The sequence below is a fragment of the Ceratotherium simum genome, chromosome 4 (genome assembly GCF_057802395.1).
Source record: "Ceratotherium simum simum isolate JZ-2026a chromosome 4, ASM5780239v1, whole genome shotgun sequence".
In the NCBI taxonomy this organism is placed as follows: Eukaryota; Metazoa; Chordata; class Mammalia; order Perissodactyla; family Rhinocerotidae; genus Ceratotherium; species Ceratotherium simum.
Window position 1 is genome coordinate 1732872 of NC_141903.1, and position 16534 is coordinate 1749405.

The following is a 16534-nucleotide window of genomic DNA, read 5'->3' on the forward strand; positions in this document are numbered from 1 at the left end:
CCTGACTTCCCAAATCTCTCTTGACTCTATCTTCCCACTCCCCATCCAACCTTTTGGGACTTCTAGGCTTGTCTGCTCAATGTTTTTGCTGTCTCTATTCTTGCCCACTTCTAACTCATGACCTGGATGGTTGCTAGACTGACCTTTCTCATACCTCAGCCTGATCATTCCACTGCACTGCTTAAAAACCTCCAACTGCTTCCCAAAGCTCCAGGGACACGTGCTAAACCCTGTAGCATGGCACTGATGGCCTAACAACTGGGCTCAGCCTCCACCTGCACCTTACTCATCCAGCATCCCATGTTCCAGCCACGGAGATCTGTTTCCAGTTCCCAAACTGTGCTTTTCGTGTGTGCCTCTGTGCCTTTGCCCAAGTGATTCCTTCACCTTTCCTTGACACCTTCCCCAGTTGCTCCCGCTCTGCCCCAGCACGCCACCTTGCGCAGCCCTCTGTCAGAGGGCCCTCTGCCATTTGCCCTTTTCTTAGGTTGAGCATATGTCTGCAGATCTTATGTAAAATCCCTGGCCTAAGGAAGGCATTCCATCTAGAGCCCAAATTCCCATTTTACCTGAGAATCCAAGTCTTCTCCTTTTAAGCAGAGATTGGCATCAAGAACATTGAGTCCCACCAGCAGACCGACGATCACCATCCCTTCTTCCTCCATCATTAATGCCTCAGGCTCATAGAACTCACTGAAAGAGATTGACAGGACAGGGGAGCTGCTCAGAAATACCTTCATCATCCCTTCTCCATGACCTGCCCTGCCTTTTCATTTCTCAGCTGATGGCCTGGCTGCCAACTTCACTGGGAGCCAGAAGCTCCCTTATGTGAATTTCCTTCTGTCTTTCATTTCCTTCTCCTGCTTCAAGGGCTGCTATTTCTTCTCTGGCCTCTCCTCTCTTCCTGTGGCTTAGAATGGGCTCCTCCACCTCCTGTCTAAGGTTAACTCCTACATTTGGACCCTGGACCTCAGTCCTTCTCACCTCCTCTTGGCTCCTATGTCCCTGACCATCACTCTGCCCGTTCTGTCCCCCTGGCTCCTGCTGTGCTGCTATGAACTACTTCTATGCTTACACTCACGTCAACAGGAAGCAGAATCCCACAGCCCCTCCACATCCAAGAATAAAACTCCTCCCTCTTCCCTTTGTCCCACTGAGCAACACTGGCTGCTTTGACATCCTTACCTCCCAGGCAGTGCAGCCATTTGCAGTGGGGCTCCGCCCCCTGACCATTACTGCTTCTGGTCACCAATGATTTGCTAATTTAACATTACGTGTGTGTGAGTGCATGAGAACTTACTGTCTTAAGAATTAGCTCATTAAAACAAAATCTGTATCTCAAAGTTACTCAGTATAACTGTACTCAAAGTACAGACTACATGAAATATTTGAAATCAGTATTTATCTTGTAAAGACACGTTCAATAATAAGCCATGATTTGAAAACATGAAAAATTCTGGATGATAGGCCATACTGTAAAAGATATTTTTATTTCAATTAGACAAGAGAATTAACTCTAGAGAGATTCTTCCCTTGTAAATTCTCATATTCTAGAGAAAATGCCTTTTATAATGATTATTTTTGCCTATATTGTTATAAATATCAAAAATGAACCAGTCATAAATTTCAGAGATAGCCAGTTAGGTTTTACTGATGCCAGCGGATATAAAATTTTTCAAACTGAATATAGAATCCTAAAATAGGTAAGTATACTCTCTTCCAAAAAGCAGGGTTCTATACTTTAAAATTGCCTACTGCATCTAGTTCTAAAGTCATTTTTTCCCATTATCATCCAATCTAATAAATTCCTTTTCGTTGAAACTTAATGGAGTAGCCTGTTAGTTACCTAATCTTAGGTATTGTTGAAGAATTATCTTCAGAATGACTTTCCAAAATGAAAAGTAATACGAATCTTCATTCATAATGACTTTCAGATATCAGTGCTCAAAAAATGAAATGCTATTTTAAAACTAAGCCACAGAATATTTACAATTAATAATAATTTGACTAACAGCTGTGGACATCATACATTCTTTTTTTTTTTTTTTTTTTTTAAAGATTTTATTTATTCAGTTTTTTCCCCCCAAAGCCCCAGTAGATAGCCGTATGTCATAGGTTCACATCCTTCCAGTTGCTGTACGTGGGACTCGGCCTCACGTTGGACGGAGAAGCGGTGCCTCGGGGCGCTCCCGGGATCCGAACCCGGGCCGCCAGCATCAGAGCGCGCACACTTAACCGCTAAGCCACGGAGCCGGCCCTTATACATTCTTATTTTAATTCAAAATGATCTACAGAACTATGTTCTGATTATTTACAAAGCAAAAAACAATCAAAGACAGGTGATGAAATACCTTAAGAGATGTTTATTGTCTATAAGCACTTTCAGATAATCTGCCAGTTTCTTTTGCATAAGTGCAAGATAAAGCCAAGCTCGGCCTTTTCCCGCAGCTGTCCTACAATTCAAACAGAGAATCTAACTGTTAAGGCATAACAACAAAAAACAAAGAAACAAACTCCATTTAGCCAAAGAGATACACACGTTCATACCTACACATGTTTGTGACCTCAGAGAACACTAAGAATAGCTGCTCTGGGGGGTGGGGGGTGCCTCTGCCTGGGAAGCCCGAGACAATGGCTCACTGTGTACCTTTGTGTTCTGTTTGAATTCTCTATCACGGGCGTAATTTTTTTTCAACAAAAAAGGAAAAAAAGTCTTAAGCCACAAAAATCTGATTTCTGGAACAAATACAATTAGATAAAACTTTGCATATATTCATAAAATTTCACAGGGAGCCAGTAAATATCAGATTAGATTTGTACAATGGATAAACATTCTTTCAAAAGATTAATATATAGAACACAGTGTTTATTGAAGTGTTGAAGTCTCACAAGATTTCTAAGGCATTAGCTCAAAAGTGTTATTTTATTTTTAATTGTGGCAAAATGCACATAAAATTTACCTTTTTAAGTGTACAGTTCAGTAGCGTTAAGTACATTCACATTGTTGTGCAACCAATCTCAAAGACTCAATTTTGAAAAGGCCTGCTGTAAAAACTAGAAGAAAAATAGCCTCCCAACTATAAACCTAACACGGTTTAAGGAAAAAAAGACTCAGTTCTAGGCAGAGTAAGTGCACCTGTAACCTCCAGGAAAGTCCTGAAGCACTGCTGCCATCAACATCTGCATCAAAGGGAGCTCTGGGCTGGAGGCGTTGCTGTGCCCCTGGGAGGATCTCAGGGCCAGGCCCATCAGGGCTAATCTAGCCCCAACAAGGCTTTGGAACATGCTGCCTCTCCCCAGTAAATGATGTTAAAACAGAGTGAAAAGGAAATGAAATGAAGTAGAAAAAAAGATATTTAATGTTTGCATGACGTGAAACATGGACACTGACATGTGCAGCTTGGTGGGAGTGTAACTGGATCATCTCTTCCAGCAGGTCGTTTGATGAGAGCAGGTTATCAACACTCTACATCTAGTAATACATCCTAAGGAAATCATCTTAGGATGCATGTTTTGGGGGGATAGTCACCACTGCACTGTCTAGATAATGAGAATTTGGAGACAACCACAAAGCCCAAAGGGGGGGTCATACGGAATGCTATGTGGCCATTTAAAAAATGACGTCGTGGATACATATTTGATACAGAAAGAGGCTTAAAATCTAATATTAAATAGAAAAAGAAAAAAGTCTATAAAACGGTATGTAAAGCTTAATAATTTTTTTCCCTGTTCCCCCTCCCCATACATTAATATACCGCTCTTAGTTTAGGTTTACTTCCAAAACATTTTTATGCATGTGAAAACAAGTACAAATATAAATTCTTATTTTTCTCTCTCTTTTTTTTTTTTGTGAGGAAGATCAGCACTGAACTAATATCTGATGCCAATCCTCCTCTTTTTGCTGAGGAAGACTGGCCCTGGGCTAACATCTGTGCCCATCTTCCTCTACTTTATATGGGACGCCTCCGTGGTATGGCTCGACAAGCAGTGCGTCGGTGGGCGCCTGGGATCTGAACTGGCGAACCCCAGGCCGCTGCAGCGGAGCACGCACACTTAACTGCTTGCGCCACCGGGCCGGCCCCTTTTTCTCCTCTTTTTACAAAAGAATTAACACGTTAAACATGCTGTTCTGCAACTTGCTTATTTCACCAAATATCTGTCTTCTTGACAATCTTTCTATACACAGGGCATTTCTCATTTGTTTTTTACAGCTTTAGAGTGTTTCATTATTGGACTGCATCATATATTTAGCTGGTTGTTATCTAGGCTGTTTCTAATCCTCTGCTGTTACAAATAATACTGCAATAGATAATTCTGTACATGTGTCACTTTCAGGTGTTAGCTCTGGAGGGTAAAAGGCCGAGAAGTGGGATTGTCGGGTCAGAGGGCGGATGCCTTGGTGATTTTGGTGGATTGGGCCAAACTGCCCTTCATGAGATGAGTGCAGTATGATGCCATGGGGGCAGGAACAAAAACAGAATCTTACCTATTTGTGTAACTATGCGTTGAAAGTGAGACAAGAACCAGCCTAATGAGACAGGGTCGTCCACAAGGCCCTTGGCCTAACAAGATAAGGCCCCTAACCAATCGGCAAGCTAGGAGAATCAGACAGAGACAACCAAGATCCAAATTCCACAGCCTCAAGACTTGCCCTAGAACACACTGGGACACTCACTTGGTCTAGTTTTACTCTAGAGGGCGTGAGCTGGTTGGAAGGGGATGGGCAGTCCCACCACATAGAGAACAAACTGAAGAAACACAGCAGAAGATGGCAGAGGCTCCTGAGAGGTCACCAAGTAAAGATTCAAAAGGTTGCCACATGCAAAAGCCTTTCACCTTATGCGGTATAGGCCCAGAGGGCTGAACTAGGGACAGAGACGGAGGCTTAAATCCTCTCTTGAGAAGAACGTGCAGGGGTCGGCAGCAATGGAGTGTAGTGGGATTTAGAGTGTCTCAGAGTCCAACAGTCCTGTGCTCTCTTCCTGGCTCCACTACTCACTTGCCGAGGGACCCTGAGCAAATTCTTCACCACTTTTGAGTCTCAATTTCCACACTTGCAGATGGAGAGACCAATAGCTATCTTAGAGGCTTGGTGTGGAGGATTAAATGAGATAATGAAATGTCCTTAGCACCATGCCATGCCAGGCACATGGCAGGCCCTTAGTAAATGGTGGCAGTTATCATTATTATCTGAAAGTGGATGAAACAGAGGTTAGACAGTTGAGTCCCTTGTAGGAGACTCTGCATGGGGCTCTTTCACATCAACCCAAGGATCTCTAGGGCCCCTTCTAAATGCCATATTCTACAATGACACCTTGTTTGTGTTCTGTGCAGTTTTTGATTTCGAGCCTATGCATAGGGATTCCAAGGGTGAACCTAGACATGGCAAATGACTCATTAGTCCCAGCCTATTCACAAATGTCCCTTGTCCTGGAATCTAAAATCTGGCCCAAACCATATTCAGAAAACAGCCCAGACGTATCCAAAGCAGTGATTCTAGGAGCACAACAATGATTCCTTTTCCTCCTGTAACTGCTCCTCGAGTGACAACACCTTTTCAAACTATGACCTTGTGTGACAAGCAGGAATCACCACAGAAAACTGAGGCTCAGAGAGGGGCAAATCTTGCTCAAGATCACGTGAATTATGAGCAGCAGAGCTGGGACTGAAGTCTGAGTGCAGCTCATGTTACAGTTTGTTCTAAATTAGAAAATATTTTATCAGCAAGGTAATTGAGAAATTGGTAAGGATGAGGGAGTTTTTTAAAACATCAATCAATATAACTACTACTCACTCACTTTAATTCTGGCAGATTTCTGACACTAGTGGCTATATCTGATGCTTCTGGACAAAGTTTCTCCACCAGCTCCAAAGGACCAAAGAAAGATTTATTTTGGCCAATAAAACTCTTCTTAACTAAAAAGGAAAACAAAAGTATTATTCATAAGAACAGGTTGCAGAATGTCTTCAGGGGCCCACAGTCCTCCCAAAAGCCAAAAGCAGATCTCCACCGCTTAAATCCTCCTGATTTAGTTTTGGGGACTGGGAGAGGCCAAGTCACAGGTTAGCTCTCCCTTCCTCTGGTGACAGGGTTTCTCTGATATACCTACTATGCTCTTTCTCCAAGTATTTACTGCCCATGAGATAGAAAAGGTGCCTCATATGATCACCTATGAAATCCTTTCCCTTTCTCCCTCCTACCTGGTGCCAAATCAAGGCTTGATTTCAAATCATCACCGCCATCCCTCATCTGAACTGCCAGTAGTCTCCTAATGGGTCTCTCTGCTCCTAATATCGTCACCTCCCCACACTTACAATCTCTTCTCCACAACTGCAAGTTTTTAAAAAAATATAAGTCAGGTCACGTTATTCCCTTGCTTAATATCCTTCAAATACACTCAGAATAAAATCCAACTCCTCATCCAACCTATAAAGGCCTACACAATACAGCTTCCCCACTTGCCCGACCTCGCCTCCTCCCTCTCAGTGACCTGGCATTTTCCTCAAACCAAGGCTGGCCCCACTCAGGACCTTTGCACCACTTTTTTTTTTTTTTTTCCCCGCTAGGAATGCTCTTGCCCCAGATCTTTGCCTGGCTGACTCCTTCCTCTCCTTCAGGTCTCAGCTCACATTTCACCTCCCCAGAAAGACCTTCCCCTCTCTAGCTGAAAGGTTTCTTCCTTGATTCTCTATCTTTAAGCCATTTTGCTTCCTTGAATTTGTAGCGTTTTCTAATTCTGTTTGTTTTTCGTCTATTGTCTGTCTCCTCCTCTAGAACTGTGCTGTTCCAGGCACTCACCAGCCACATGTGCTCCTGAGCACTTGAAATGTAGGTAGTGCAATTGAGATGTGCTGTGTAAAACACATAGTGAATTCTTAAGCCTCAGTATAAAAAGAAGAATGTAAAATATCCCACTAATAAAGCTTTTTAATACTAATTATGTGTCAAAATAATATTTTGGGTTCAATAAAATATATTATTAAATTAATTTCATCTGTTTCTTTTCACTTTTTCTAACGTGGCTACTAAAAACATTAAAAACTGCACATGTGGCTTGCACGGGTTGGGCAGCGCCGCTCTGGAGTGTCGCGTCCTGCGGGCAGGGTCCATCGCTGTTATCCTAGCACCCGGAACAATATTTGGCACCGATGAATAACTGAGCAAACAGCTAGCCCGGATTCCACACGCCGCGCCCCTCAGGCTCACCTTTTAGCCCATGTTTGAGGCAGTGCTCCATCACCACAAAGAACTGCTGCAAGGGAGCATGGTCCGCATCTAGGCTGCGGCCCAGACTCAGGGCCGACTGCAGCAAGACCTTGATGCTGAGTTTCATCATGTGCATCAGGTTGGTACGCTCCTCCATCACCTGGCACTTGGAAGCTGTGGGGCAGAGGCAGGAATAGCTGCGTTAGTGGACTGAGCGCAGTCCGCGGTGAGGAGATCGGACGCGGGGCAGGGGAGGGAGGACGGGCCCGGCGGGGGCCAGGCGGTCTGCTCGGAGCGCGGACACGCCGGCGGGCGGACAGCTGACGTTCGCAGTCACCCGGCCCCTGACCCCCTGAGGTCCCAGCCGCAGCTGGACAGCAGGGCCGCGGGCGGGACTCCAGAGGCCTCTCCCAGGCGGCTCCGCACGTTGCTAGGGCGACGGCCCTACCAAGACTCGTCGCGATTGGCCTCTCTCACACCCGGTGTTCCATCTTCGACCAATGGCAGGGCGCCAACGCCGGGAAGCCCCGCTCCCACCTGGCAAGCGTGCTGGGAGAGCGCTCTGCCCCCAACGTCCCTATTGGGCGAGTCCAGCTCGAGGCCACGCCCACGGGTCGCAGGCGCCATTTCGCGCGTGTGTGCAGACGGCGACCTGAGCTGCGCCTTTGGCCGCGAAACCGGCTCCGTGCCGCCGGGGCAGGGTCTGCCCCTCAGTTTCAGACGCAGGTTCTCCTTGTTGCCTGTCTTTCGTCTACAGTTAGTGGGAGGTTACGAGTTTTATACCTTTTTTGTAAATAAAACCGTGAGACTGAAATCAACTCCGCCGCCTTCCATTTCAGTTCCATTCGTCTTGTCGCTTTGAGAATAAGACAGCTGGACTGCAGTCGTGTCCGAGATCCGGGACGAGTGCTCCCCAGGTTCCCTCACGCCAGGAAGCCGTCATTCTCGAACTTCACGGTGTCCACCCCAAGGAGAGCGGCGTGGGGGGACGAGCAGCCCGGCCAGCGCCCCGGCGGCCGGACAGCCGCTGAGGTGACGCGGCTGGTCGTGTTTTCGTCTCCCACCTCTTCTGTGAACTGCCTGTTGAGTCTTGTCACCTTCTTGTTGAGTTTGCCTTTGTCTGATTCGTATATTCTGGATATCGGTCCTCTGTTTACCGGTCTTATTTCATGGCATTAATTATGCGGACATACAGATAGTTAAAAGAGCGCTCCCCGCGGGCACCCAGGGCCGCAGACGCTCACGTCCCGCTTGAAACGGCAGCAGAGTGAACACAGCCCCCCCACGCCAATTGAGCCACCGGATCACCGCGAAACCCGCGGATACGACGGCCGACGGCGTGTGTGGACACACACAGACACAGCTAAAGCGACAAGAACGGTATTATGACTACGAATTTACCATAAAGGTATTAAGTAAATATTCCTGAGACTTGAGACTGCCTGGGACTAAAAATTCTAAATTCTCTCAGCAAAACCCAAGAACACTGCAGCTGGGAAAGAAAAAATGGCCTAAACATTTCATCTTCGTTGTGGAGAGAGAAATATTGGTTAATTAAAGCATTTGGATGGGGGTGATATAGTTATTTTTAAATTTGAAGAGAATCCTATAATATTTATAGATTTGAAAACTTGAATGAAATGGATGATTGGCAAAGGAAATAAAAATTGTAAAACCTCATCAAGAAGAGAAACCCTTAGACCAGTAACCATAGAAGCAATTTGTAAATTTAGCCGTAAAGAAGACACCGAGTCTGGCTCTATAAACTAGTGGCCTTGGAATCGGAATACATATCCAGGAAGTCTTGCCGAGGGCTAGGCCCAGATGTTTTCAGAAAATCCATTTCCAATTCCTCAAGTTTCACAGACACTGTCTCTTCCCCCGCTCTACAGAAGAAGGGCAACTCACTCCCTGTCCTGTATCCCTCTTGATGCACTGACCTGGGTGTGGCAAGTCCCACACACGAAATGGAGGCAGGGCCTCCTTTGATGATAATCAAGTCACCAAAAACCTGAGGAGGTTCCAATCTCCCACTGCGTTATTGTACTTAGTTAAGGAAACCTGGTCTTGGCCGTGGGAGGTGGTGTCTAGTCCTCTGCTGGGTATCCTGAATTTAGAGAGCTAGAAATGTATTTTCCTCCCACAAATACAAATACATGTAATTATTTTCAGCTAGTCTCAAAATTCATCCGTAGGATGTGCCATTAACTCAATGGACATCTTCCATAAATTAAATGAGCCAAGACTGTAGTCCAAGTTTTTGATGAAAATGGATTTGAAGTATATGTAAACTAAGCCTTTTTGTCAAAAAATATTGTATTGGCAAAGGAGTAATGAAACAAGCAATATTTAGGTGTCCCCAACCATTTTGAGTGTTCTGGGTTAAACAAGGTAACTAAGTCAAAGAATTACAAATAACAATTATCATTTGATAAGTCTTGGTAAAACCTTTTTTGGGAGCTTCCCAAAGGTTGAGAAATTTCTTTAATAGGACTAGGTTGCATCCTTTTGCAAGTCAGGTGATTTTCATTTGCTTTGAACAAAAATATAATTTTTGATATTAGATCAGTGTGATTTGGGGCATATAACTTAGAAGGAGTTCAAAGACGAGCAATATGACTGTAACAAAACTACATTTCTGTTTCTTATTTATATGAACCAGGTTTCTCAGAGATCCTATCTATAAAAAAACAAAAAACTGGAATAAAATTGATGCTGAATCCTATCACATTTTATCATAAATCATATATATCATCTACACATACATGCTAATGAAAAAACTAACACCATTCAGCTCATTAAGAGAAACAATTCCAAGAAAAAATTATGTATTATTATTTATAAAAATTATATTTATATTCCTTTTATCAACTTAGCATTACTAATGATTTTAATGGTAATTCATTTCAGAAGAAAAAAAATTTTTTTTTTAATTTTTTGTTTATTGCAGTAACATTGGTTTATAACATTGTAAAAATTTCAGGTGTACATCACTGTACTTCTATTTCTGCATAGATTACATCATGTTCACCACCAAAATACTAATTACAACCCATCACCACACACGTACCGAATTATCCCTTTCACCCTCCTCCCTCCCCCCTTCCCCTCTGGTATCCACCAATCCAATCTCTGTCCCTATGTGTTTGTTTATTGTTGTTATTATCTACTACTTAATGAAGGAAATCATACGGTATTTGACCTTCTCCCTCTGATTTATTTCACTTTGCATTATACCCTCAATGTCCATCCATGTTGTCACAAATGGCTGGATTTCATCGTTTCTTATGGCTGAGTAGTATTCCATTGTGTATACATACCACATCTTCTTTATCCATTCGTCCCTTGATGGCCACTTAGGTTGCTTCCAAGTCTTGGCTATTGTGAATAACGCTGCAATGAACACAAGGGTGCATGTACCTTTGCAAATTGGTGTTTTCAAGTTCTTTGGATAAATACCCAACAGTGGAATAGCTGGATCATATGGTAGTTCTATCCTTGATTTTTTGAGGAATCTCCATACTGTTTTCCATAGTGGCTGCACCAGTTTGCACTCCCACCAGCAGTGTATGAGAGTTCCCTTCTCTCCACATCCTCTCCAACACTTGTTGTTTCTACTTACTTTCTTTTGCATGTGGCTATCCAGTTTGCTATCCTTTTGCATGTTGCTATCCAGTTTTTTATACACTTAGAGCTTTAGTTACAAGAAAGGTTTATTAAATTTTAATTTATTTACATATTTTTTGCTGAGACAGGATGACCAATAAAAATTTTTAAAACAGAAGTCGAATGGAAATTCAAGTTCATGGAATAAAAGGGAAAAAAAATATTTTCAAATATTAACTAACTTGTTATTTATTTTTAAGATGGATGGTAGTGCTCATCAAATCATTAAGGTATTTATATACCCCATGATACATTTAAAAGAATGATGTAAGTTTTATTTTAAAAGGTCTGTATTTATAGTAGATCAGAAAATGCATTCTAAACTTCAGAATTATGAAGAATTTTATATGTCATCTTTAAAAGTGGAGGATTTTTTTAGGGGGTCATGTGAGCAAAAGTGAAGACTAGTGTTTTAGGCAATCAGAGCTGGGTGGCAGTGGCTCCTACCACCATTTCTGGGAACATGGCAGTGTTCTGCGGCCATCCCCCTGCTCCGTTAGTCACCTATTCCCATTCATGGTCAATTTAGAGAGTTACGGAAAATTCGAGCTGGAAGGATCTTTATGCCAGTCCATCTCTCAATTTTACTAGCTTTGTGGCCTTGGTCAAGCTATTCACATCTCTAACCTTCATTAATAACAGTTCAACACAACACGCAGAATGTCACAAAGTTGTACACTTATTGAGTTGCCAAATAAATGGTCTGATCAGAGATCTCGATCTTGACTGTGGCACGGGGCTGGGCCTGGAATGTGAATGAGTGACGCTCTAGGAGGATGAGCTGGAGGGAGTATGTGCTTCAAGGGAGGCACGCCGCTGAGTGAGACCTCTTGTGGAGGAATCTAGTCAGCAGGGCCAGAGCAGGGTTGTCAGGAGAAGCTGGAGCTCTGGGTTTTTATGTAAAACCTGCTAACTGGCTAAAAAATAAAAAAAAAAGACTTTTATAATGTACAAGATTGAAAAAAAAGCAGCTACCAGCCACCAACAGCTCAAAGAGCTGCCAGTTTGTTGTAACCTTTGGTATACAGAATAAGTACTCAGGAGGGGGAGTGAGCTGTATGGATTTTTTTGTTAGGTTCTGAATTATAGAGAAGTGACTAGATTCTTTATAAATTTGAGCTTTAGGTTTGAGTAGCCCTTTGGTGTCTTGAAAGATCTTATAATACAGTATGGTGGTGTCCTGTACTGACAGAAAAAAACCGTTCTTAAACTTTCCTAATTTTCACTTATCATCTCCATGGTTAACTTAAGGAGCTCAGCAATATGAAATGGACAAAGTTATTGTGCTTCATTTTGGAAGGAGCTGTACCACTTGTGCAGGAGTGTTTTCACACGTGGAAAATAAAATTTGCCATGGAAGAGAACAGAGAAAGGCATAATACATACCACCTACCTCACTGCAAATATATATCTGAGTAGTTATAAAATTACAGTGATGAGTCCCCAAGTGCAAGACGTTAATTCTTATGAACATGTGTGCTTTGTCATCCATCCTTTAGGAGGCATCAACCTAAAAAGCAGGATGTAGGGGCTGGGCCGGTGGCATAATGGTTAAGTTTGCACGTTCTGCTCTGGCAGCCCGAGGTTTGCAGGTTCGGATCCCGGGCATGGACCTACGCACTGCTTATCAAAGCCATGCTGTGGTGGGCATCCCACATATAAAGTAGAGGAAGACGGCCATGGATATTAGCCCAGGGCTAATCTTCCTCAGCAAAAAGAGGAGGATTGGCAACAGATGTTAGGGCTAATCTTCTTCACACACACACACACACACACACACACACGCACACACAAAAAAGCAGTATGTAGAACCTAGTGTGTCTGTCCTGTGGTTTGTGTGAAACTGGTGGGATGAGACCATGTGCTCTGTGCACAGACGCTCTCTGACAGATACTATAGGACTAGGGACAGGTTCTGGGAAGGAGGAGTTCCTCTACACTAAATGTCCTTTTGGTTTGGTTTGATTTCTTTTTTTTTTTACCACCTGCATTTATTTCCAAAAAAAAAAAAAAACCAACAACAAACCAAACCAGACAACCACAGAGAACCAATCACCGTGACATGCTATGCTACCAGACCCCACAGAGGATAATATCTTAAAATGAGTATCAAAGTATTACACAACATTCCACAGCATTTTCCTTAAACGTCTATCACCAAACACATTTTATCTGGCAAGAGCGCTGCTCACATACCATCTCTGCACCCTCACTGCTCCCTCTGAAAAATCTCCGTCCTCACTGCTTGTGTAAGCAGATCAGTGAAAAGAGATGAGAGCCGGCCCTGTCCTGGCCCCAGCTGAAGTGGTGGCTGCTCCTTCTCCCGACATGTTTTTCTGAGGCCTCTGCCGAGCCTTTCCCACTCCCATCCCCACTCCTCTCCCACTGCTGGCTTCAAATTCTGGTTACCTTCAGGGACTAGCCACACAGCTCATCCCAGCGGTTCCCTACATTTCAGCCCTTAGTAAGCCATGTTCACAAGTTTTGCCAGATCTGAGTGGCAGTTATTTAATATTTTCTTTAAATTGACTAATTAAAAAATCCATATGGTATATATTATGGCATTTTGCTTATAAAGTTATTTAAAGACATCAGGCTTTGAAGTGTTGTGACTAAGGGCATGGGCTCAAGACGAATACTGTCTTGGTTCAAGTCCTGGCTCGGCCACTTCTAAGTAACTTGGTCAAGTTACTTCTCTTTAATTCAGTTTCCCTCTTTATGGAACGGGGATAATAATGGTGCCTATAACATGGGGCCAGCTTGGAAGTGAATCTCCTCTTCCCACAGTCCTAAGGGACTGCAACTTTTTGCAGGAAGGTAGTCAGTACCTGGTTGGGTGGGCGAGAGGCCTCTGCCCAGTTACCCGCCTAATGTGCTGTGGCAGTGCCAGCCTGGGGCAAGACAGTGGACACCTTGCCCTGCCCTGAGATTCAGAGGGTGTGACCTCAATCCTCCCCCGGCCAGGAGTAGTCACAGAGTGGGGTCAGGGAGGGATAGGAAGAAGCCCCAGGGCAGTCTGAGTGGGCCAGGGCTGCTGAGAGCTTGTCTCAGGGAGGCAGCGGAAGGTGGCACCACACATGAGCTCCAAGGCCCCCACACATGCTCCTTTGTTCCATAGGACTTCACTTGCAAAACAAATTCACAGATAATAAGAATTTTAAAAGTGGGGCACTTCTGAGTGCCTGGCCCTGGGCGACCACACTGATCATAGCCTGCGTGAACTGCACAACATGAAGCCAGCCCTGCGGTCATCTAAGGTTACTGTGAGGATTAAGTGAATCAGCGTATGTACAGACCTAAGACTAATACCTGGCACCTAGTAAGTGCAATATCAGTGCTGGCTATTATTTATAGCACTACTATAAATGGAAAACAAGTATTTTTCAAATGTGCATTTGTTCAACAAATATTATTCTGTTAGGCACTGTTCTAGGCACTGGCACATTTTATTTATCAGTGAACATCTAACATTTATAATTTCCTTGCTGTGGGCCTCCAGAAGACCCCATGCTTTGACTCTCAGGACTGACCTCCTTGGGGTGGGTATACCATGAAACATCCACTGACACGTGCAAAGGTGGGGAGCTGGTAGGAACTAGATTCCTGGGTTGAACAGGCTTCCTCATTACCTTCTAGTCCTACTTTCTATTGCCAGAATCTCAAAACAAGCCAGTTTTTAAACTTTTCTCTACTCATTAATATTTCTTAACCACCGAAATTCTCACAATCCACTATTCTGGCCTCAGTGATGACTTCTATAGCAAATTCACCAGTGAATAGCAGGGAATCGAGAAACCGCAAAGGCACATGATAATGCTTCTGAGAGAGTACTATAGTCTAGTCAGCTCTGCCCCACAGCGCTTTCTATGAAGATAGAACGGAATCTTTAATTTTAATTTAACATTTAAACATCACACGTGGGTAGTGGCTACTATATTGGTCAGCACAACTCTAAATATTCGGCTTTATAAGGCTTTCTAGGCCACGCTCTTAATATCATATCAGTTAATGTTTCCATTCTTCTCACAGATATGCTGAAACTCTATTCTTGATGACAAGGGCTGAAGAGGATTATAAATTTTACAGGCTGGGAAATGTGGCGACTTGTCTGCATCACACAGCGAGTTGGTGGTGAGGCTCGCCCGGAACCCGCACCTCCCGACCTCCGCCTGGGTGCTCTGACCCCGCGCTGAGGCGGGATGCGCGGTTAACCCCCGGAGGTGTGAGCCGGTCTGGCATTGTGAGATTAAAGCAGAGACCAGTACTGGATTCATTTCTTAAGTACTTTTGAAATTAATACAGACTACCTAAGCTTAAACTCGTAAATTTTCTTAGTCTACAGCCCGCCACTAAGAATAAGGATGTTGTCTGGGAAACACAGAAGGGAGGGATAAGGTACGAGAGTCGCCCCAATCTCAGGGCAGCCACCCCCACGTTTGCATCTTGGCCTGGCTGCACAGGATAGAGAAAAAGGACGAGCGGTCAGGCGTGCTGACAAGGTGGCCAGCAGCTTCTCCAACCGGCTGAGGCAGCTCACGCCCCTGCCAGCCCGGCTCCCCCTGCGAAACGGCCGCGGTCGCGCGCAGAACACGCGCGCGCCCGGTCGGAGCCTACCTGCGCGCGCCGCACCGTCCGCGCCGCCGTCCGCACCGCCCAGCCCCGCGGCCGCACGCAGCGCGCTGCCGCAGCTCGCCGACAGGTTGCCTGTGGCCTTGCGCGCCAGGGTCAGGATGGGCGCCGACCACCCCTCTGCCGCCGTCCGCGGCCTCGCCGCGCTCCGCAGCTCTGCCGGTCCAGGCAGCTGGCTCCGGTCCACGATCTCGAACTCTTCTCCCGGCCCCGGCCCCAGCTCCGGCACCCTCTCCCGCCCCGCCGGGCAGCCGTCTTCCCCGTCGGCCATCTTGGCCCCGTCACGTGGCTGCAGCCGGGGACGGACTGGGCGCGGGCGGGCGCGCGGGCGGGCGCTTTAGCTCCGTGGCGCTCTTTTTTTTTCCCGTTGGCAACGTTCTTTTTCGTGTTCACAGCGCTGCTTTCCTTCCTTTCAATTTGAAAAGGTTCAGGAAAGTACAGATCATACAGGCGTGTTCCCACCAGCCTGGAGGACTTGTTTCTATGAAGTTACTCTTGGGCTTTCTCCCCTTACAGTGGCCCACCGGCTTGGCCTGGGACACAGCTCCTATGGCCGCAGTCATCTTTGTGACACTGTTTCCTCTTTTTAAATTTCATTTCTTGTTTTACTTTTCCTACTTCGTCATTTTTCTGCAGCAGTCTTCAGAACAAGCCCTAAAAGGGCTGGCAAGGAAAGTCTGGGACAGGCGAGACAGGAAAGAAGGATTTTTCTTCTTAATTAAATAAGGAAATGCGATGGCCTGGCAGGAAAGAGCACACTGTGGTGGATGGGGCATCAGAAGGTCGGGGTGTAAAATAGGATTTTGCAGTCAGAGCACGTGGCGGACGTCAGCGATTGTGATGACTCTCTGTCACCCAGCTATGCGGCATGGGCAAGACACCATCTGCTTGTAGGGAATTACTCATAATCTGTTTCCTAGCTTGGAAAAGAAGGGACTTGGACCAAATAGAAACTCAAATTTCACTTTTTGTTACCAAACCGAAAAGTGGGTTCGCCTCCTGATGAATTAAAATCAGACTCTTGACCAGGAGT

The 16534-nt window shown here is 44.9% G+C and overlaps 1 protein-coding gene across 4 annotated transcripts in view; it reads right to left on the reverse strand.

Annotated features, from left to right (window-relative positions):
* RUFY1 (RUN and FYVE domain containing 1) overlaps positions 1–15772 on the reverse strand; it is a 50098-nt gene extending 34326 nt beyond the window's left edge. For 3 of the 4 annotated variants that reach the window (XM_087429226.1, XM_087429227.1, XM_004428435.3), the window contains exons 1-5: positions 15487–15772; positions 7208–7381; positions 5799–5916; positions 2352–2453; positions 570–693 (exon numbers count right to left, since the gene is read on the reverse strand). In XM_087429226.1, the coding sequence (XP_087285352.1) occupies positions 570–693; positions 2352–2453; positions 5799–5916; positions 7208–7381; positions 15487–15772 (804 nt within the window). The remainder of the gene's footprint in view (positions 1–569; positions 694–2351; positions 2454–5798; positions 5917–7207; positions 7382–15486) is intronic. The other variant, XM_087429225.1, reaches the window with a different exon arrangement.
* Positions 15773–16534: the final 762 nt, after the last annotated feature.